Source organism: Tachysurus fulvidraco, chromosome 12, assembly GCF_022655615.1.
Source record: "Tachysurus fulvidraco isolate hzauxx_2018 chromosome 12, HZAU_PFXX_2.0, whole genome shotgun sequence".
NCBI lineage: Eukaryota > Metazoa > Chordata > Actinopteri > Siluriformes > Bagridae > Tachysurus > Tachysurus fulvidraco.
Genome location: NC_062529.1, coordinates 20,995,137 through 21,017,666, shown reverse-complemented (window position 1 = coordinate 21,017,666; position 22,530 = coordinate 20,995,137). Strand labels below are relative to the sequence as shown.

General features: G+C 40.0%; 1 protein-coding gene across 3 annotated transcripts; it reads right to left on the bottom strand.

Moving 5' to 3' along the window:
* Positions 1-763: 763 nt before the first annotated feature.
* sanbr (SANT and BTB domain regulator of CSR) lies at positions 764-22,296 on the bottom strand. 3 transcript variants are annotated; one of them, XM_027143110.2, is made up of 21 exons: positions 21,939-22,296; positions 19,828-19,980; positions 18,809-18,998; positions 17,247-17,340; positions 14,654-14,901; positions 14,444-14,502; positions 9,284-9,444; positions 9,091-9,177; positions 8,833-8,943; positions 8,550-8,673; positions 7,743-7,895; positions 6,247-6,392; positions 5,931-6,030; positions 4,590-4,622; positions 4,401-4,500; positions 3,921-4,012; positions 3,809-3,837; positions 3,597-3,670; positions 2,242-2,330; positions 2,044-2,135; positions 764-1,309 (listed from the first exon to the last, which is right to left on the bottom strand). In XM_027143110.2, exons 2-21 carry the CDS (start codon positions 19,975-19,977, stop codon positions 1,273-1,275), a joined length of 2,169 nt encoding a protein of 722 aa, XP_026998911.1. In that variant the 5' UTR covers positions 19,978-19,980; positions 21,939-22,296; the 3' UTR covers positions 764-1,272. The 3 variants fall into 3 exon arrangements, with proteins under 3 accessions (XP_026998911.1, XP_047677825.1, XP_026998912.1); XM_047821869.1 differs by lacking the exon at positions 21,939-22,296 and adding an exon at positions 20,102-20,222; XM_027143111.2 differs by lacking the exons at positions 19,828-19,980; positions 21,939-22,296 and having other exon boundaries at positions 18,763-18,951.
* Positions 22,297-22,530: the final 234 nt, after the last annotated feature.

The window sequence follows — 22,530 nt, the reverse complement described above, 5'->3', positions numbered from 1 at the left end:
CGTCAGCACTCCATAACACAGTAAGTTTTTTTTGGACATAGGAAAGTTTGTGCTTTCCGTCTTTTGGCTAACATGAGCTTTTTTGTGCACTTAGCATTAATAGAAATCGAGAAACAAACAGAAACTGGACAGAAAACACCTGTTTAAAGATGCTATAATGAAAATGTTAACAGGAACAAAGTCCTGCAGATTTTCCACATTAACTCTAACTATAAACAATTAATAACAAAAATATTATGCACTATTCGGGACATGCAGTAACACACTGCCCTGTCTGTTATTATGTTTCTATAACAGCATGTACCGTCAATTGTATTCTTACTGGAGTAAAAAACTATAGTGTAGGCATGTATTAGTGATGAAAGAAGGTCTTTATAGGAATAAAAAAAAAATCAACACGGATGCTGGTGAAGCAGCCTGCTGATCCTGACTATGCGCTGATGTCATTACTGTAAACTTGAGCAATCAGTGGAAAGCGACTACGGCACTTGGCAGTGAAAACGGCTGCTGTTCTGCTCACACTAGACAAAACCCCACAGCAACTGATTACCATCACCCACAGAAGTGCCCTTTTCTCCAATAAATAATCTTCAGTCAGCTACAGTTAATGACTCTGAACTCCAATTACATCAATGACAGCAACATTGCTGCCCCCCCCCCACACACAGAGAGAAAGAGAGAGAGAGAGAACAATGATCCACAAACACACAATCACATTTCAGCTTTTCATGACTGTTTAAAGAAAAATAAAAACACAGTTACATTAGAATTTAACTTCAATTTTTTTTATTATAGCGGATCTGTATCTATTGTTCAGTTGTGGTTGTTTATGATAGTTTAAAGTGCAGGTTACTATAGCAGGGGTGGAGGGTTGTTCACCTGAGATTAGACATGAGGGACATGAACGTTAGCACACAGTATATAACAGGTTACAGAATGAAATTGACCAGAATTATGGGTGCCAAAATAAAAGCAAGAGGAGAAGAATAAAGCTAGCAGCACAATATGGAAATGAGATGGCAAAGATTTTAAAGCATCTGCAATGCTATTCATTTCCACTGCATTTTAATCAAGTTCTGCTCTGGGAATGATTTTACTGGCTTCCGTTATCATATTGCAGACCTCTCGAATGCCTGAAAAGGATGGATAAAAGGACGGCTGTCGGTCGAATAAGAGGGACGATTAAAAGGACATTTTTTTAACCCTTCTTCAAACCCTTTTCTTCTTTCATTCACATGCTTGTCAGCACATCCGATTCCCTGATTATTCCTTTTACGTTGGTCTCGATTGTCCAGAGCGTGTCTTTGCCCTAAAAAAGACCAAAGAAATGTTAAAAATGGATCAGAAATGGATCATCCCTGTGCTGGACTGTAAACACAAGTGTGATTGAACTTACGTTCAAATAATTCAATATAGATGTTTAAGTACTTAGGCTTCTAGGCATGGCGGAAAAAAAAACAGCTGAAGTTCTGGAAATTTTTACATATCTGAGTAAAGTGTTTCTTCAGCTGATATCACATGCTATATATATATATATATATATATATATATATATATATATATATATATATATATATATATATATGCTTGATCTAATATATTCTCGTTTCTATAGCAACAGCTTACAAAGGAATCATGGTAGATTGAAAAAAAAAAGGGTTAACCGTTGATATAATTATTGGACTTATAAGGAACTTATAACTCCTTTAGTACAGTGGGACAAATCACAGTTTTTTGTCTTACTAACTTAAAGAGATGATGATGGTGAAATATCAACAGTTTATAGCTTCTATAATGTAAGTGATAAGTGGAATTCCTCGTTTCCAACATTCCACGAAATTCGTTAAATTTAGTAAAAGTATAAGCATTAAAAAGTGTAACATGTCATTCTTCAGTAAATAAATCTGTTAGCTGGAATAAAACACTGGACTGTAATTGAAAAATTCTCTGCCCTGCCCTTGAATATTTTCCTGTCACAGCATTTCCCCAAGTGTTTAATTTTCTTAGACAAAAACTGACTGTACAACTAAAGTGTTGCCGTACCTGAGTGTTTTGTCTGAGGCGCTCTGTCTGTTACTCAGCTGAGCGGAGCTCTTAAACTGCGCCTCCAGCCTGGAGTAGATACCTCCTGCAAACTAGGGACACACCCACACACAGACATGCACAAACTTCACTTTCTGATACAGTGCATATCCAGTCCTCTTTCACACATATTCGGCAGTGAATGCGATTCCTCTTTACCTCCTTGGTGTCCTTTGACTTGCTCTGTTCCAAATCACAGTAGCGCATTTTAGTGAGGTGGTCAATAATCTCCACCATTCTCCTTTGGTCTACAAAGAACAAGAAGGGGCAAGAGACACCACCATGGCATTAAAGAGACTAATAAACTGAACTACTAAAGACTAATAAACTGAAATGACAATTTGCCCTTTGTGGATGAGACTGAAGATGACCGGTGTCTCCAAATGTGAAGCATTCTAGATATCAGTTTCATTATAATGTCAAGTTTGGTGTTATGCACCAATTATTAAGTTATAAACCAGGGAGGCTTAGTGGCTAGCGTGTCTGTCTCGTATCTCTGATGTTTGTGGTTTGATTCTCGAGTCTCGGCCCTGTGTGTGTGTGTGTGTGTGTGTGCACACTTTCTCCCTGTCCTTCAGGGCCTTCCTTTGGTTTCCTCCCCAATTGTGTGTGTGTGCGTGTGTGATTGTGCCCTGCAATAGGCTGTCACCACCCCCTGTGTGTGCCCTGCCCTGTGCCTCGAGTCTCTGTGACCTTATGGAGGATAGGTGGCACAGAAAAGAGATAGACATACAGTTTTTAAGTTCTAACTCTTATACAGTGCATTAATTTGTTACGTGTCTTTGCTAAATAACTTTCTTAATATGATTCAAGGCTAATCATGTGGAGGTTCCATGTTCTGCTGATACCACCGGATAGCTGAATAGTGGCAAAGATAGAAAACAGAGCTCTTCTGTGTTAACTGACCCTGCTCAGGCTGATATATTGGCATTTACGTCACTTGTGGCTAGACGGTGCATTCTACTTCTTTGGAAAGCCTCTAAAGCACCTTCAGTTTCTGGGTGGCTCCAGAATGTGATGTCATTGCTTAAAGTGGAAAAGATAAAGTTTTCATCCAGGGGTAAATGAAAAATTTTACCATAAATGGGGCTCTTTCATAGACTATTTTAAATCGCAACAAACGCTACCATGTGATTGATTCTGCCTCCCCCATCCCTTTTTATTTATTTATTTATTTATTTATATTTTTTAAATTGTATTTTATTTATTTATTTATTCATTTATTTATGTTTATTTTTTAATTTTATTTTTAATTTAATTTTTTTATTATTGCTGCATGTGTTTACTGTCTTCTGTACAGTATATGCCTTTTTTTCTTTACTCACTGTTTTATTGTGTTTTAAAATCAAAATTTAAGGGGAATACCTGTAAACTGTTTGAACATGAGTGTTTGTGATACTTCCTCAATAAAAAGATTGAAATATATATAGAAAACAGAGCTCTGAGTTGGTGTGCTTGTGTGTGTGGAATTGAGCAGATTAGAAGATGAACGTATGTTGGACGACTGCAGAGACCTTCCTCCCTCTGGGCATCCTGGTTAAACCTCATAGAGCGAGTGCTGTCCCATTTACTCTTCTGCATGCTCACTCTGGGGAAACGAGACACAGGAAGAAAAGATGAAGAAGAAAAAAACCGACTTGTTGCCATTTAATGATTCAATATAATATCTGTGTTAAATATAAGCCGATGGCTCATGAAACGTATTACGGAGACTGATATGACATACGTGAACGGGGTGGAGTCCTTTGAAGCGCCCTGTAAAAAAATGAACAGTGCAGTGTCAGAGATCTCTGGAGTTTAACTGGAGGAATAAACAAAGCAATGCAATGCTAACACACCTTATCTCCTCCAGCTCGCTCTTTGTGCAGTATGCTCGGTGAGGACACTTGCCTTTTCAAAGGCTTGCCTGGTTTTCTAGGCTTTTTTACAGCTAATAAAAAAAAGGTTAAACAGTAAAGTAGTTTAAGTTGTTTATAAACAGACACGTCTACACACCTGTTGCATTTGAGCTAAACCGCTAGAGTCTCTGCTGCGGAATTAAATACTGAATAAATGTTATTAAAACCCCAATCCACAATGTTTACGCAATCTTTTATTTAATTGAATAGGCATTTCAAAATAACCAACCAGTAAACTTGACAGAAATGGGTGAAACATTGGCTACTGAGAAATATGAACCAGAGAAAACACTTTAAAAAAGATTTAATATATCAAGATGATGGTTATTATTATTATTATTAGTAGTAGTAGTAATAGTAATGGTATTAGTATTAGTATTCATACTTGAAATCCTAATTGCAGTAAAAATCTCAGCCTACCTTGTTTCTTTGATGTGTCATCTTCATCCCCGACTTCGTCTTCTGTGACTTCTGACCCCGTAGTGTAGTCTTCATCCTCAGAGAACAAAGACTGCTGCCGCTGTGTAATGTCAAAAAAATATACTGTATTCACCTGAAACATTTAAGTGTGTACCTGTGAGATTGGATAGACTGTGTGTGTGTGCTTACCAGCTGGAGACTCCAGTTCTTCAACAGAGAAAACTGAAACAGATTAGAGGGAGTGAGACATGCTTCTAGTTAACCCTGGACATAATAGTCATGTTTGTCCAGCAAACATTAAACCTGACTCTACAGTAGTGTTGCAGTCCCTTAAGTTTGAGTTATCTCCAAAATAGGGCTCTCATTAAATTTGAGTTGTGCCTGATTTTGAAATATTCCCAAGTTTGAGTTATCCCTAAATTTGAAAATCTTATGTATTAATTTTTTTTCACAAGTTTAAGTTATATATAAATTTGAGTTACATAAAAGTCTAAGTTATCCCTCAATTTGAGTTATCCCTAAAGCTGTGTTAATCGTAAGGTTGAGACATTCGCAAATGTAAGTTTTCCATTAATTTGAGTTATCCCTGAGTAAGAGCTATCACCAAGATAGTTCATGATGTTTGAGTTATGTCCAGATTTGAGTTAAGTTGGAAGTTATCATGTTACATCACGCTCCCATGAAAGTCAGCTGCAGAGTCCCCATCAAGTTGAGTCCAAGTGACAAAGCCCTGTATGCGGTGTGATTATAATGACATACTTTATAATTGGGTGACACTGGCTACCTTGATGAACTGTACCATACTAATCTTTATGGTTACAGTACAGTATGTATCCTATGACCATGTCAGGACCTCCAAAATTCAGTAAAACATCCAACTAACAAGTCTCAAGTTGTTAGTTTTAGCCTCTCTGACCATGTCTGGAGTGTAGTTCATTTTGCAACTGGTTATACAGTTATAGCTTTATTTATAGATATCTTACTATCTATAGCTTACTAACATTTTAGGGGTTTTTTAGCTAGGTTTTCTACAGCCCTGCCTATCGTATGCAGTTTAAATTTGCCTTTGCAATGTCAAAATGTTTTAGCTAAAGGACGAGTGTATAGTGTTTAATACATCAAGACTCTTCTCTGTTCTGGTACTGTACCTAGTCAGTGGAACGAACTTCCCCTAGATGTCCAAACAGCATCTGTTTATTGATAGCATGTGTGAGTCACATAACGGTTTGTGAGAAAGTAAATTTCTACATAAGCAAAAAAAAAAAAAAAAAAAACCCTGCCCAAGCCGAAATCTGAAATTGTCAAATTAACAGAAGGCACATTCGTCCTTCCGCCAAACTAGAGCAGTTGATCACAAGATGCGGTTGATCTCTGTTGCACTGACAGAAGTTACTACCCAAAAGGATCACTGATTTATTTCTAGATATTTGTACAAGCCTGAGTGAACGTCTCATACATTTAGCAATAACATAACTACTGTGTGAACGTAACGCTTATGACTACCACAATACTGTGAAGCAGGAGACTCACAGCAGTGACTTCTCTGGCTCGATGAACATTTAGGACTGCATGGTCCAATGTGATGTCGCAGTCGAGCACTTTCTCGCTCTGTTTAGACGACTCTGCAGAACTGCGACACAAATGCACAAACACAAGGGTAAATTTCTGAAGGGAAGTGAGTCATAAACATAAAAAAAATGAAAAGGAAAATATAAACGTTGCAAAAACAAGCCATTTATCCTGGCCTCTGTGTTGTTTGGGTCAAACCAAATACTCTCTATCTCGGTAATATTGCTCAAAACAGCAACAAAACGCTTTTACTTAGAGGTTCACATGAACTCTGGACCTGTCCAAAGCTGCTGAGGAGCTCATACACACGGCGTCTCTGTGGAGCAGCAGATCGTTCAGTATTCGAGTCTGCACAGAGTTCACATTGCCCTCACAGTCCCCAGGTTCGGCTGCATTTACCACGTGGTCTCTCATCTTACAACCCTAAAGTACACACACATACACACACATGAAGGATTTGCAGTTAATACAAAACTACTGGATAGAGTCTAGTATGTAGCTAAACATTGTCTAAGCTGTAGGGCTTTTAGCTAACTGAGATAATAAGAAGCGGTTTTAGTGGGGTTTAGTGAGAATATCTATTCAGAGTTATCAGCAATGTTTAGATTTATCAGCTGTCTGGTTCTAACTTAACATTTTATGGTTCTTGCTGGTCGTATGGTTCTAGAGAACCCCAAGCATAGCTAGGCAGTTTCATAAGAGTTGTCTGGTTCTAGCTATCCCTAAAGTTGAGTTTAGGAAAGCTGTACACTGAGCTATAATTAAAGGTGGGGTCTCCGTTGTTTGAAAGCCAATGTTGACATTTGAAATCACCAATACAAACACGCCCCTAACCCAAATGGGTCCCACCCCTGTTTTGATAGCTCCGCCCCATACATACACCAGACAAGTATAACCCAAGTATAACCCAGACAAGTATTATGACGGAACCTGTTGGGGCAGCTGACCGAGGGTATATCTTTATCAATATTTGTACTTCATGAGTAATACTATGATAATACAAATGTGTTTTTGTAGTGTGTTGTGTGTTATAAAGTGAAAGGTTTATCTCCATTTCACGTGAGAGACGTTCAGTTCTCTCCAGCGCTGGAAAGCTGATCCTATATTAACACGTCCTACTTCTTGCCTTATCGTAAGCCTTTCTTCGCTTCCTTTCTTTGTTTTTATCCTCCATGTCGATGTTAAAACCGCTTTCTGCTAATGTCACACATGCGCACTGAACACTCTCTCCACCCATATTGACAAGCCCCGCCCCTTTCTGCTCATTGGCTACACGTTAGTTTTGTTTTGTTTGTCGGCCCGAATCAGTTTTCTGAAGCGTTTCTCAAACAACGGAGACCCCACCTTTAACTAAACTATAGGTTTTAGCAACACAGTTTTAACATGGATCAGTTCTCGCTTCACACTGATTTTACGACTTGATGTTTCTAGATAAACCAGTAGCTAGTCAGATGTACTTATTCCTATTCTTGGGCACAACCACAGTTTAATAACAGTGTCAATTATTCACTATTTTTGGGGAGAGTAATACAAATTATATGAGAGGCTTGTTTGGTTCAAGTTAACTCTAGGTATAATGATAATGTTTTATCATATTTTGTCATGCATTTATAGTTTTGTAAATCTTCTTGCTAACCCTGGATGACTCAGCCTATTATGCTAACTCACATTTCTTTTTTCTGTGCTGTTCAAGCTCATCTAGGCTTGGGTGGAAGTCATCTAAGGTATGGTGGTTTGTTCTTGGTTACATATTGTTATATGGTTCCAGCTCACCGTTGGCATAGCAGCTGGGTCAAACCGCAGTGCCCTCTGCTTGCAGCAGGGGTAGATCCCGGCACCATGCTCACTGCTATCGGCGCCCACGACTGGGTACACCACAGCCTCAGGGTGATACCTGCACTGGGCCAGCTCACAGCAGAGGAACACCTGCAGCAGGAGAACATCTACATTAATGGCTATAAATACTATAAATATGTTTGCATTTTAAGAGAGCATGAGCAGTGCCATTGCAGTTGATCAAAGGTGCATTAAGTAAGATTAGTGGAAAAGAATGTCTTAAACGGTTAAACGAGTAGCGCTGAATAAGATGTGTTATATATATATATATATATATATATATATACATATACATACACACACACACACACACACACACACAAAGCTTGGATATTCAACTTGCTTGAAAGCCAAGTTAGAAGCTCTGTTTATGAGCATGTGACAGGAGAATCCATGTACAAGAATCGTAACACACTCGTTCTGAGACAATGGCTTAGACGATTATTTGTTTTCATTTCTACCAAAATGTTCTCATATTAGTAAGAAATAAAACAATTTCAATCTGGTGCATCATAACAAATGCTAAAGCTACCTATGTATTCTTCAGAAATGATACTGTCTGTACATGGGCTCAGTTACACATTTTAATGCATATTTTAGTTTAATAAGATCTTATATTACCACAAATATTAACTTTTTGCTGCATTTGTTTTTTCACTTGTCATGCCAAAGCTTATAAAGCTTTTAATGATTTATAACAGGCATAAAATGATGTATGCTTAGCACAAATGTAAGTATGTTTACCTGTTTACAGCACGAGCAGGTGAGATAATTAATAATGCCCCAGATCCTCCAGTAAACCAGCACCCAAGATTTTAGCTCTTCATATGAGCTGTTGAGATACTCATGAACGTCCCAGCCCTTTTGCCTGAGGGGACACGAACGACACAAGTGTACAAACCAGTCCGTACTACTCCAAGCTGTACAAAACTTGAGCAAAACACTAAGATCTGCCTAAACACGAATACCTAATGAAGCTTGAATATAATGTCAAATACATGTAATAATGTCAAGTATGTGTATTTACCTGCTGTGTGTGTAGACAATATCTCCACGATTGTCTATGTTGATTTTGCCCGGAATGCAGGATATCTTCCTCTCTGTGTCTTTGGTGAGAAGCTTAAGGCAAAGACCACACCTGTAGAAATATAGCAGGAAGACAAGAGAAGAAATGAAGATTCATTTAAACTTATTCACTCGTATTTCACAGAACAGTTTCATTAATGCATTTTTTTTGCTGTTATCTCATTTTCATGCCCATATTACATGCATATCTCTTTCTGACCTGTACAGCGTAGCGGCATTTCCTGGAGAATCGTGATTCTCGAAACGCGGATCGAAAAGCTGTTCGATCTTCTTCTGGAACACTTTACTGAAAGATGCATATCACAGCAAGACTAGAAGCTTAGCAAATGGCCTATGTTTATTGTGTTGTTTTCTAATTTATGCAAATTATTTCTTCGAAAACATAGGTTTACCTTTTAAACTTGTCCTTTTTGTCCTTGATGTCGTCTGCCTGGTTGTGTGTGAACAGCAGGGCGATGCGTGAAGCCAGGTTGCTGTTGATGCAGCTCATGTTGCACGGAGTGCCGACGATGGCGTTCATATGCTCGTGACAATACCGAACACACTCCTCCACCTACGGACACAGTATTTATCCTTCACCTAATGGGCATAACTAATTAAGTGACTAGCTATTAAAGTCTATGAGAAAATCCTTATTTACAAGTTACAGTTTAAATACCACGTATGGTACATACCCATGAACAAGGAAAATGACCAGAAAACAATCATACTAAAAATAATACATATAATTTTCTTATACAGTATTAACTCTATACTTTTATTTTTGTGGGTTTTTTTGTACAGCAAGCATTTAATTCAATCTTTCTTTCAGGCAGCAAGCACAGCATTACACAAAGCAATTTAAGTGGATTGTTTTTGTCTATTTTTTCTAACTACTGTATACAAGGTTGGAGGATTGCAGTTGAATAAGTACTGTAACCTTCATATTCTAACCGCATTGCTTTGAAAATGCATGAAATATGTTTCCCAGAACCAAAAAGCTGGAAGTGGTACAATTTATTTGTGGGTGGTTTAGAATGGGTCTGAAACTGCGTTTCACCTTCACATAAGTACCTTCATATAATGCTTAGTCATGGATCTAAGAGCACCTGAACTGTTGAATATGATATGACTGTTGATATGATAAATCCGGAAACCGGAAACACGGTTTATGTAGCCTGCTGAACACACCACATATGCACCTATTTATACTTACTAAAACATACACAGTAAGTTTTGTTGACAAAGTATTGAATCTTAAGACTTCAATCAGGAACTGCTGTTTAAATATTCATTAATTCATTTTCTACTGCTTATCCGAACTTCTCGGGTCACGGGGAGCCTGTGTCTACCTCAGGCATCATCGGGCATTAAGGCAGGATACACCCTGGACGGAGTGTCAAACCATCGCAGGGCACACACACACTCATTCACTCACACACTATGGACAATTTTTCCAGAGATGCCAATCAACCCACCATGCATGTCTTTGGACCGGGGGAGGAAACCGGAGTACCCGGAGGAAACCCCCGAGGCACGGGGAGAACATGCAAACTCCACACACACAACGCGGAGGCGGGAATCGAAAACCCAACCCTGGAGATGTGAGGCGAACGTGCTAACCACTAAGCCACCGTGCCCCCTGTTTAAATATTAACATTCCTAAATACCAATTTATCAAAATAGTTTGAAACCAATCAAATAACATCTGGCTAATACAGTATGTGTATAATAACACAGCCCTTATATCCAGAGTGACTAACTTTTTTCCATCTCACTTTTATACAACTGAGCAATTGAGTGATAAGGGCCTTGCTCATGGGCTAAGCAGTGGCAGCTTGGTGGACCTGGGATTTGACCACACAACCTTCTGATCAGTAGTTCAACACCTTAACCACTAGACTCCCACATGCCAAAAAAACAACCTGGTGTGTTACCTTTACTGCAATTGGCAGACACCATTATCCAGAGTGCCTTACAATTTTATCTCAGTTTTATACAACTGAGCAATGGAGGGGTAAGGGCCTTGCATATGGGCTTTGTGGACCTGGGATTAAAACTTGAAACCTTCTGATCGATAGTCCAACCCTTTAACCACTAGGCCCACACTGTCCCAAAGAATTAGAAAATGTGCTTGAACCATTTCAATACCTTTACCCTTAGAAGCAGTAGGGGCACCATAGAGCCTCAATGTCATTAATGAGGGCAACAAGCAATACCGGTTAGATAATTCCGTTCGTATGAACCTCAGAGCGACGCAGAGCCTGAAGAGGAGACGTCTGTCTACCAGCACTTTGAAATTGTTGATGTATCTGGGCAGTAGTTTGATATTAGGACCTACATTAGCTGGTATTTAAATACAGTATATTTTATGTACATTTTAAATCACACAGCTAGCCAGCAAGTCAGCTGCTAGTAAACAAAAGGTCAACATGAGTAGAATTTCAGGATGTTGATTTGATCGTATCTGCATCTAAACCAGATAAAACAAAATACCGATCAAAATTGTGCTAATCGTTGATTTACCTAACTAAACTACACATTAGCTAAGACAAGTTAAAAACAATCTAATGTCATGTATGTGAAACAGGTTAGATCCAAATGCTGGTTTATTAGGCGAATTCCAAAACAGGCAAGGTTCAAACATCAGGCAAACAGGAATATCAGAGGAAATCCAAAAACAGTATTCAATAATCCAGGCATGGGTCAGGGCAGGTAGCAAACATTCATAAACACGAAAATAGGCAAAGGTCAAAACAAGGCAAAAGACGGAACCGATAATACGCTCAGAATGCTACCAAACTAACAATACTTCGTGACATCCAGGAGTTCTGAGTGAGCTTAAATAAACCAGGTGATTGCAAATAAGAAAAAGGGTGTGCTGAGTAGGTGGTGCAATGAATTGTGGGAAATAGAGTCCTGATGCTAAAGTGCAGCAAATCCTCTGCAGGCCAGCAGAGGGAGCCCTCATGGCTCTCATAACAGAGCCCCCCCATCCAGGAGTGGATTCCAGACACTCCAACGTAGATCCGGAGGGTGGTGGAGCGGAGGCGGAACGGGGGTGGGACAGTGGGCCAGGTCGATGTGGCGGTAGAGGGCAGGGTGGAGCAGAAGGCCGGGGCGGAGCCGGTGGCCCGGGCGGAGCCAGAAGAGCCAGTGGCCCGGGCGGTGTTGAAAGAGCTGGCGGCCAGGGCAGTGAGGCAGGCGGAGACAGAGACCCGTACAGAGCTGGCGGCCAGGGCGGTGCCGCAGGCGGAGACAGAGACCCGTACAGAGCTGGCGGCCAGGGCGGTGCCGCAGGCGGAGACAGAGACCAGAGCAGGACTGGAGACCAGGGCGGTGCCGCAGGCAGAGCCAGAGACCAGAGCAGGACTGGAGACCAGGGCGGTGCCGCAGGCAGAGCCAGAGACCAGAGCAGGACTGGAGACCAGGGCAGTGCCGCAGGCAGAGCCAGAGACCAGAGCAGGACTGGAGACCAGGGCGGTGCCGCAGGCAGAGCCAGAGACCAGAGCAGGACTGGAGACCAGGGCGGTGCCGCAGGCAGAGCCAGAGACCAGAGCAGGACTGGAGACCAGGGTGGTGCCGCACATGGTTCAGAAAAAAGTCAGATGGTTCGGATGGCTTGGGAGAGTCAGATGATTCAGAGTCCTGGATTTGGGAACTGCCTGGTGAAATAGCCGAGCAGCAAGCATACCGCGGTGCCATAGCGAATACAGGAGGCATGGGACTGAGAGAACACACCTCTGTAGCCCTGGGGATCATTAAACTTGACATAACTGGACTTCGACTTTTAGACACCCATACAGACGTAATCTGGCAGTCCAGTAGACTAGGCCCTAGTAATTGTGGATTTGCAGGAACAGGAGGGGTTGGTGAGGCAGCCATTTTGTGAAGTGGTTGGGGTGTAGCAGCCATTTTGTGAGGTGGTTGGGGTGCCGGATGGTAACGGCCCACTGAGGGACAGGTGTTGTCAGGACAGTGGCTCTTTTAACCGCTGGTGCAGTTACGGTAGTAGCCTTCTTGAAAACAGGTACGGCAGCCTTGCTTGTAAAGCGTTCTCTTCTGATTGCCCTCCTAGACAAGGGTTCAGGCATAGTAGCGGCCATTTTATGATCTGAGCCAGGCGTGTTGGTGGCCATTTTGGGAGTAGAGGCATCCGTGGCAGCGGCTGGTTTAGGAGCAGAGACCGGCATAGTGGTGGCCATTTCGTCTCCGGATTTTCCATCCTGGGTTTCCCCACAAGTTCCATCGGGTTCGGCTTTCTAAATTGCTGACAAAACCCCAAAAGTCCAAAATTTCTAAGCTCTGCATTTCTTCTTGAGACAAAGGTTCATCCAAACAGTCATTTAAGTACAACTTTAACTCCACGTTGCTGAGGTTCAAACTAGCCGCACATGTCCAGAACAATTGGCAAAACCACTCACCGCTCGTCCTTGTTGGCAAAGAGACATCAAGTCGTCCAACCTGTCCCACCATTCTTCCTCAGTGGAGGGGGTAACACTTGAACTTGTATGCCGCTGTATCGTACATGTCGGGGTACGGGAACACACCAATCGGAACAGGGAAATATACCTGCTGAGTCCTTAGATGAGTGGTCGGAAAAGGTGCCGGAAGACTTACTGGGAATGCTGGATTTGGTTGTTGGGTTTATGGCGGATGCAGTGATGAAACCAGGTTGGATGCAATAAACCGCTGGATCTTGTATGGCGAAGTATTCTGTCATGCACGTGAAACAGGTTAGATCCAAATGCTGGTTTATTAGGCAAATTCCAAAACAGGCAAGGTTCAAACATAAAGAAAACAGGAATATCAGAGGAAATCCAAAAACAGTATTCAATAATCCAGGCATGGGTCAGGGCAGGTAGCAAACATTCATAAACATGAAAACAGGCAAAGGTCAAAACAAAGCAAAAGACGGAACCGATAATACGCTCAGAATGCTACCAAACTAACAATACTTCGTGACATCCAGGAGTTCTGAGTGAGCTTAAATAAACCAGGTGATTGCAAATAAGAAACAGGTGTGCTGAGTAGGTGGTGCAATGAATTGTGGGAAATAGAGTCCTGATGCTAAAGTGCAGCAAATCCTCTGCAGGCCAGCAGAGGGAGCCCTCAAGGCTCTCATAACAACCATATTGTTATCTGGTAATCAGTTGCATAGCTGAGTTTATAGAAATTGCTCTTGGGTCTGCTTTCTTAAAAATGCTATTCCTTAAATGGAAAAAATCTTAACAAATCTGATCCAACACTGTTCTATATAACTAGACTTCTATCACAAACTAGTTATCTATTAGTAGTAAACTAACTGAGTTTTATGTTTTTGAGTGCAGCGGTGTTTTAATGTAGGGCCTGTGGTATCCTAGTGCTTAAGGGGTTGGGCTACCAATCGGTTGTGAGTTCGATCCCAGGTCCACCAAGCTGCCACAGTTGGGCCCCTGAGCAAGGCCCTTAACCCTCAATAGAAGTAGACATTCCACTGTATATCAAGTACAAGAACTAACTGATGTTTCAGCAATCTGTGATTGAGGTTTCGAGTATCACACACACAGACTTACTAAAGTAACCACACTTACTAAAGCATCCATCTTCAAGAACTCAGATGAGATCAGGATAGAGATGACATTGCTAGGCTCTGAAATGAAGGAAAGAACTCATCATTCAGTAACAAATATAAAAATACTCACAATTTCCACCAAGACACCTGAGCCTTTCATTTCCTACATCGAACATCTCCACAAGCACACGATCGCCGCTATGAGTCTCTATGTGTACATATATCTCACCCAGTGTCGGTTTGTCAGCATGTTTCCCGAGTTCGTCTTCCTCTGAGTTACTCTTCACGTAGTTCATGAGCCAGTCGAAGATCTGGACATCGCAGTGCACTGAGATGTCCACTTCCTCCCAGCGCTGGGAATCCATGGAGAGGTACTCGGCGAAGTAGCGCATTTCTTTGACCAACAAGTCGCGTGGACACTCAAAATCCTGCTTCAGGTTCTTCGCCTCATCACACACGTGGATCACCATGATAGGGCTGAGATGGACAGACAAAGAGCAGCAGTTAAAGGTGCAGTTTGTATTTTTTAAGACAGTTTCTAAACATGTAAAAATGAGCTAACTTTAAAAATACCTTGGAAAAAACATTCCTTGTTTTATAACATTGTTAAGCAATGAATAGATTTATTTTATTTTTCAGGGCTGGGGATTTAGCAGAATTTCTCGGCTATGCTACGTTTCTAGAGATGACATAATACCACTTCTCTTCCGAAATGACTTGCATATCAGCATCAATATTCATGCACATGTGATATTTTTATATTTAAAAGATCTCACTTTCAAATTTAACCTTTAATATGTAAAAATGACGTTTACACATTATATATTTACACATGAATTTTATTTTAGCCAGTCGCTGTACAATGCAGGTATCAGTAGGTGTTCCTACTACTGGTTGTCATAGTAATAACCTAACTTGCATTCCACATGACAACAAATAAGTGTACTTGTCGATAAAAAACAAGGTTCCTGCACCGAATCTTTACATAATTTGCACGAATTTAAACTTGGTCACACCCACATCTGTAGTATCGCTCGCGTCGCCGTAGCTCTTATTGTAAATTAACGATTACTGGTTTCATCGGTCCTGCGAATCGTTGTACATGTGAATGTAACATTACACAAAAACACAGCTTTCGCACATAAAACACTTTAAAAATATAATAAACGTGAAAAAGTAATAAATAATATATAAATATATTTATAATATATAATAAGACTCAATCCTCAAGCAAAAAATAAAAATAAAAATAAGATCATGTCTCTTTATATATGAACATTTCTGAGCCCAATTCCAGTCATTCATTTAGTTATAGGATTGGATTTTTTTTTTCTCTGCCATCCGATCCACCATTTTTTTTTTTTTTGCTGGTGTCAGCCTGTTACAGATCCTGAATCTCAGATCAATGGCATCTCTACTGTTTCCCATTGGAGCAGCTGGAGCAAGAATAGGTCTTAGTGAAGCTTGGACTTCAGCGTGATGCTAATGGAGCAGTTTGTAATGTTCAGAGCCATCTGCAGAATATGAGCTGAACTGCAATTATGATGAAAATATCTTTTCCTTCCTAAACAAACCCCCCATCTGTGTTCTTAATGAAAAGAGTTAAAGATGAGCAGTTTTATTTCAGCTGGTAGTTAGACTTTTATCAGGGTGGGGAAAAATCTAAACAAAATTCTGGCATGTAGATGGAGATCATACATTCAATTCAATTCAATTCAAGTTTATTTGTATAGCGCTTTTTACAATAGACATTGTCTCAAAGCAGCTTTACAGAACATAAACAGAAGGTAAACATAAGGAATGATAAAAGAAATAACGAATAATAAAAGTAAAAGAATTGACAGAATAAAAAATTCTAGATTATTATTAGATATTTCAGTTCACAGTGTGTATGTATTTATCCCCCTATGAGCAAGTCTGAGGTGACTCAGGCAGCAGTGGCGAGGAAAAACTCCCTTAAATTGGTAAAGGAAGAAACCTTGAGAGGAACCGGACTCAAGGGGGACCTCATCCTCATATGGGTGACACTGGGGGTGTGATTGTAATATACAGTCAGATAAATGTTGTATTGGTGTGAGGATCATGGACTTCAGATCTCCTTAGTATCACAGAGTCTAACTGGAGATGTCTCAGGATTCTTAGAGTTGGCCTCGGCTCAGTGGACCTCCAAAGGCTACGTCCCACGATCATACATTCATTCATTCATTTTCTACCGCTTATCCGAACTTCTTGGGTCACGGGGAGCCTGTTCCTATCTCAGGCGTCATCGGGCATCGACATACCAACCCATCACAGGCACACACACACTCTCATTCACTCACACACTACAGACAATTTTCCAGAGATGCCAATCAACCTACCATGCATGTCTTTGGACCGGGGGAGGAAACCGGAGTACCCGGAGGAAACCCCCGAGGCACGGGGAGAACATGCAAACTCCACACACACAAGGTGGAGGCGGGAATCGAACCCCCAACCCTCGAGGTGTGAGGCGAACGTGCTAACCACTAAGTCAACAAGCCACCATACCCGCTAGATGGAGATCAGTTATATGGAAATTGTCTAGAAGGTGGTCTAAAAACAGACTATATATATATAGTATATATAAAGTGCACCTTTAAAAATGGAAGAGAAACAGTTCTGAAATACAGAGTATACTGCATATATTTTGTTTTTATTTATATTTTAAGTTAGATACTCTAATATTAGAGTAATTTAACTCTTGTTATTTAACTCTAATCACAACTGTACCTAATAATCAAAGCTGAAATTAAAGGCAGGGAATAAACAAGCACCTTCTGCAAGAATAAGTCTAGCTTTACCTTTTTCCTCTGTCTTCCTTGTCTTCATCCTCTGTGCTCACAGTGTTCTCAGTCTCAGCACCGGCTCCTCTAACAACCGGGGTCACACTTAGTCCTGAGAAAGTTCACAAGGTCACATGCTTAAGCCTCTCAGACACGATCCTGATCATTGCTGCTAATGTATAACTATATAATCATCTAGTTATTTAGTAACTCCAAGAAAATTAGCTCCCATTGGTAACTGGGACTTTAGGATCTGAATTATGATTCAAATCATGTTCCCACTGATTTCTAGATCTGTAGCCAAATTTGTATTGTTTTTTATTTTTATTAGCCAAAGTGTAGCATAACAAACAATATTTTGCTAATCACTGACTTAGATAGCTAGAGTTAGCTATTTTTTTTACTAATATTTTTACTAATCTCATTTTCACAATATATGTATATACTGTAGCTACCAGTTCAACATGAACATAAATGAGAAAATTTGAGACACGATTAGCTGGTTGACTACATTTAGATTAAGAAGGATGTGATATTAAATGTTTTTTGGCTGAATTTTTTTCCCTAAAAGCCTAAAGTCACTTGCATCAGGCAACAACATATATAAACTAGATTTGTAAAGTTTGTCGCGACAAACTTTGATGTTGGCTTTGACGGTGCAAGTATTCGCAAAGGCCGGTGCTTTTTGGAAGTGACTGGACATATGGGTATGTGTGACTTTTTGAGGCAGGTGGACAGAAAACTTGTGAAAGCTACTGGACCGCCAGGGTGCCAATACTTTTGGAGGTGAGCGGACCCGTGACGCAATTACCCTCATTGAGTGTTTTGATATATGCCGCGTCAATGTTGTGGAAATTTTTTATTTTCACGTGACATCACGTGAGTTCATCAGAATACCCATGAGGAAGTTCCCCTCATTGTTCTGAGTGTTTTGATATGTCACATGTCCATGTTGTAAAATGTTTTTTGATTTTGCATATTTGGGGGCGGGGCTGCATGACAAACTTTGTTCAGAGTATCACCCTAAAGGAGCTGACTGAGTTTGGTGTAGATAGCTCGAAAGCTTGCCGAGTTATAAATCTCCAAAATTTATAATGGGAGTCTATGGGAAAAAAGGCCACTTTGAGACCCGGTACCGGACGTACCGGTACTCGGATTGCTTAGAAAAGTAATAGCTTCAGACCAGGGTCTACAACATATCCAAATTTGGTGCATGTGGCTCGAAAGCCCAAGGAGGAATTACTCTTGATAATTTTTTGTCTAGGCTTAAATAGGAAAAAAGAATGTTGGCTTCTACAAAGCGAGATAATTATATAGTTCTTAATATTACAGTAAATTGTGTGTAACGTTGCTTTTTTCCACAGAACACTCAAGATTTATGTTTTGTGTTAAACTGTGTGTTTCTGAGCAAAGAATAAATTAAGTTCAGGAAAGCTAGCAAAGGTCCAAAAGTAAAACAAGTTAGAATTCGAATTATCTTTCTCTAACTCTGTCTGTGTACACTGTCACAAATGTTATGTTTTGGTTCTCTTACCTTCCAGATCCAGTAGTTTTAGGGTTTTAATCCTTCCATGACTTACCCGATACCGACAGCGTGCTCTGATTGGTCCGGGGCTCTCCTGTCTCCCCGGTGAGGTCCAATAAAGTGGATCGAATGTAAGCTGAAAGTGGTTCAGATGGAGAGCCACTGGCCCCAGTCAGTGCGTTACACTGCTCATCTACAAGAGGGAAACTTCCCGTGCTCTTCAGCTCATCAAACCTGCGTGCACACTAACAACACACACAAAGAATATACTGTCGGCCTAATGCTATCAAGTAACAAATGCTAATAGTATAAAAATTGAGATGAGGTCAGCTTTTGTTGTCATTTCAACAAAAGTATAAAGGAATTCGTTCCCATTATTATTACAACGTTCAGATTCATCACTGAGCCACCACTACAATCATACTGCAGCTAATACTACTACCTCTAATATGATATAAACCCATCTTCTATTGATTTCCTCACCATTTAAGATATTACACAATCATGGGGCAGCGGGTTACCTGCCCCGCTTAGTGTCCACTCATTCACAAATAAAGGCAAGTCGGGGGAATTCGTGGCCTAATGGTTAGAGAGTTTGACGCCTAAAGCTAAGGTTGTGGGTTCGAGTCTCGGGCCGGCAATAGCACGACTGAGGTGCCCCCCCCCAACTGCTCCCTGGGCGCTGTAGCATAAATGGCTGCCCATTGCTCTGGGTGTATGTTCACGGTGTGTGTGTGTGTTCCATGCTGTGTGTGTATGCACTTTGGATGGGTTAAATGCATAGAGTTCTGAGTATGGGTCACTATACTTAACTGAAATTTTAAAAGAGAGAGATAAGAACTGCAGGCAAATCTATCTGAGATCTGCTGAGGCTGAAATTACAGTAGGCTGCGTCATGCTTGACTGTGGACTGATTATTATAATGCATTTCACTACATTTTGTACTGTGTATGGTTGTGTATGAGACAAAAAAGTCTGAATTTGATTTGAGTTCTTCATCCAAATTCCCAGCCCCTATTACACTGCATTCTATTATCACTTGACATCACTGACAAGCTTTTATTTCTTAATTACCTCTTTGGGAGTGAAACCAGGAACTAAGCGTGCTACGTTCTCCCAGTTGATTGGCTGTGTGGTTCCCCATAGCGACCGCAGAACCATGTCCAGCACCAGGACACTGTTATCATACGGGAAATTATTGTTCAAGTTACAAAGGCGATTCATGATCTGAAAAACAACAGAATGAAAGTGTTAGTGAAAAAAACACACAATATTAATAATATTATACTTTACTCAAGCATAACACCACAAACACAACATTTTACACCTCTGAACATCGTCTGCATACCTCAGAGTGTCTCCAATTCTATTTCAGCGTTTATTAAGTCAGTGTCTCTTTATATCCTGGACACTTTATTCCACATGACACTGTATGACTCCACCATACTTATGTACTTACTTGGTGTCTGTTATGTCATGTGAAATTAATGTTTAACTGTCTGCTGCTGCGATAAAACAATTTCACCTCAGGAATCATTAAAGTTCTCTCTCTATCTATCTAAATCTCTTCATCTAAATGATATGACCATAGATTATCAAAAAAAAAAACCCAACACAACACGTACGTTCTGTGCCGAGATGCAGAGACTTCATATATTGTACAGTAAACAAGCTCGATGATCCGTAACTCAATACTGTGTTTTTGTTTTGTTTTTGTTTAACGGGACAGACAGAGTCATTTAATAATAAGAATTTAAAGGTCTGTAGTATCAAATGTTAAGCTTATTCCCATTTTCCTTTTCATCTGAGGATTTGTCTTTTAAAGCTTTTTATTGCTTTATTTCGTAGTAAACGTAGTTAACTCTAATTAAGTACTGTTATTATTTGGTCGGTACAAAACAACGTAATGGAAGAAGCAATGAATGTGGTAATGAAGCAGGACATTTTAGATAAAGAAATAAGACAATATGAGACAGGGAAATATCCAGAAAGAAAAAAAATCAGTCTTTACTGACTTTTAGGAACATGTTTTGATGTGATTTATGCAATCGTTGCAAATCTGTATATCAGGAAAAGGGAAAAGGTGTCTGGATAAGAATAAAGAGGAGAGAACTAGGAAGATCACCAGTTTTCTGTTGTAAGTAGTTTTTCTAATGTTCAGTGTTCCGTTAAAGATTAAACCAGTGCAGAGTGGGTATTTAATTCAATATTTTCACTTTTTTTTTTATACTTAATTCTGGCTGTTCTTAGTGATGTCAGTACTGATACTTGGAGTTGTCAGGTAACTTGAAATGATACTAAGTCAGAGAATATTGTGATGGAACAATGTGAGACGCTAATAACGAGGACCTCTGAAATCCTGACACATGGACCAAAAACATATATTAAAACTATCGTCTGCAGAATCTCTGCAATGAATAGCATACAGCAAGCATAATTTTATGTGGAGCAAAAGGTGAACTGTGTATCTTATATAGCATGAGTCAGGACATAGACAACATGTGATATCGGTTGCTAGATAATTAATAGATGTTGCAATGATCCTTTATCTATTAGGAAATGTATTGTCTTGTTGTCATGATATTCATTCATTCATTCATTTTCTACTGCTTATCCAAACTACCTCGTGTCACGGGGAGCCTGTGCCTATCTCAGGCGTCATCGGGCATCAAGGAAGGATACACCCTGGATGGAGTGCCAACCCATCGCAGGGCACACACACACACTCTCATTCGCTCACACACTATGGACAGATGGCAATCAACCTACCATGCATGTCTTTGGACCAGGGGGAGGAAACCGGAGTGCCCGGAAGAAACCCCCAAGGCACGGGAAGAACATGCAAACTCCACACACACAAGGCGGAGGCGGGAATCGAACCCCCAACCCTGGAGGTGTGAGGCAAACGTGCTAACCACTAAGCCACCGTGCCCCCATTGTCATATGTATATATATAACAGTATAACAGTATATATAACATATATATATATATATCAATGAAACAGATCATGTTTCAATTTGAATGATAAAGAAATGATAAAAGAAATTATAAAGAAATCACATAAAATCATGCATCCGGTGTACACTTATACTACAACTTATACTATATATTCTGATGAGTACCAGATATATAATCAGTATAAACAATAAACTATTATTCTAACAAGTAGTTTATTTGTACTCACGTTTTATTTGGTGTTTTCTCTTCCCCTAAGGATGTTATTGTCCTTTTAGAGCAGTTAAAGAGATGAACATCTCAGTTAGAGATATTATAACTAGATGGTTGTGTATATAAGCAGCTGCACATTGATGTATGTTTATATATGTTAGCATTTAGGCTAAGAAAGACTCAGATAATAAGGACCGGTTGCTGCAGTAACAGGATTGATAGCGTCTCTCATCAGCGCACAGCCACAGAACATATCTATCTCTATATATATATATTTCTATATATATCTATTTATATGTTAATGCTATAACGTGATAGATGCTACACTCTCCTCTTCTCCTCCTGACTCTGCTCGAGCTTCCGGTGCCGCAGTGCAGCAGGTGCGCCAGGGCGTCCTCGGTGCCATGGTGACCAGCCGCGTTTTTCCGGTTATATATATTATTTTATAGTAAAAAAAAAATAAAGAAATAAACGTTTAGGTTTAAAATGGTCTGTTCTGTATATTGTCTGTTTTGCAATATATTATAATTACACCCCGTTAGGTTTAATTACAATATATAATTAAATACATTTATAATAAATAAATATATTATATATTATAATTACAC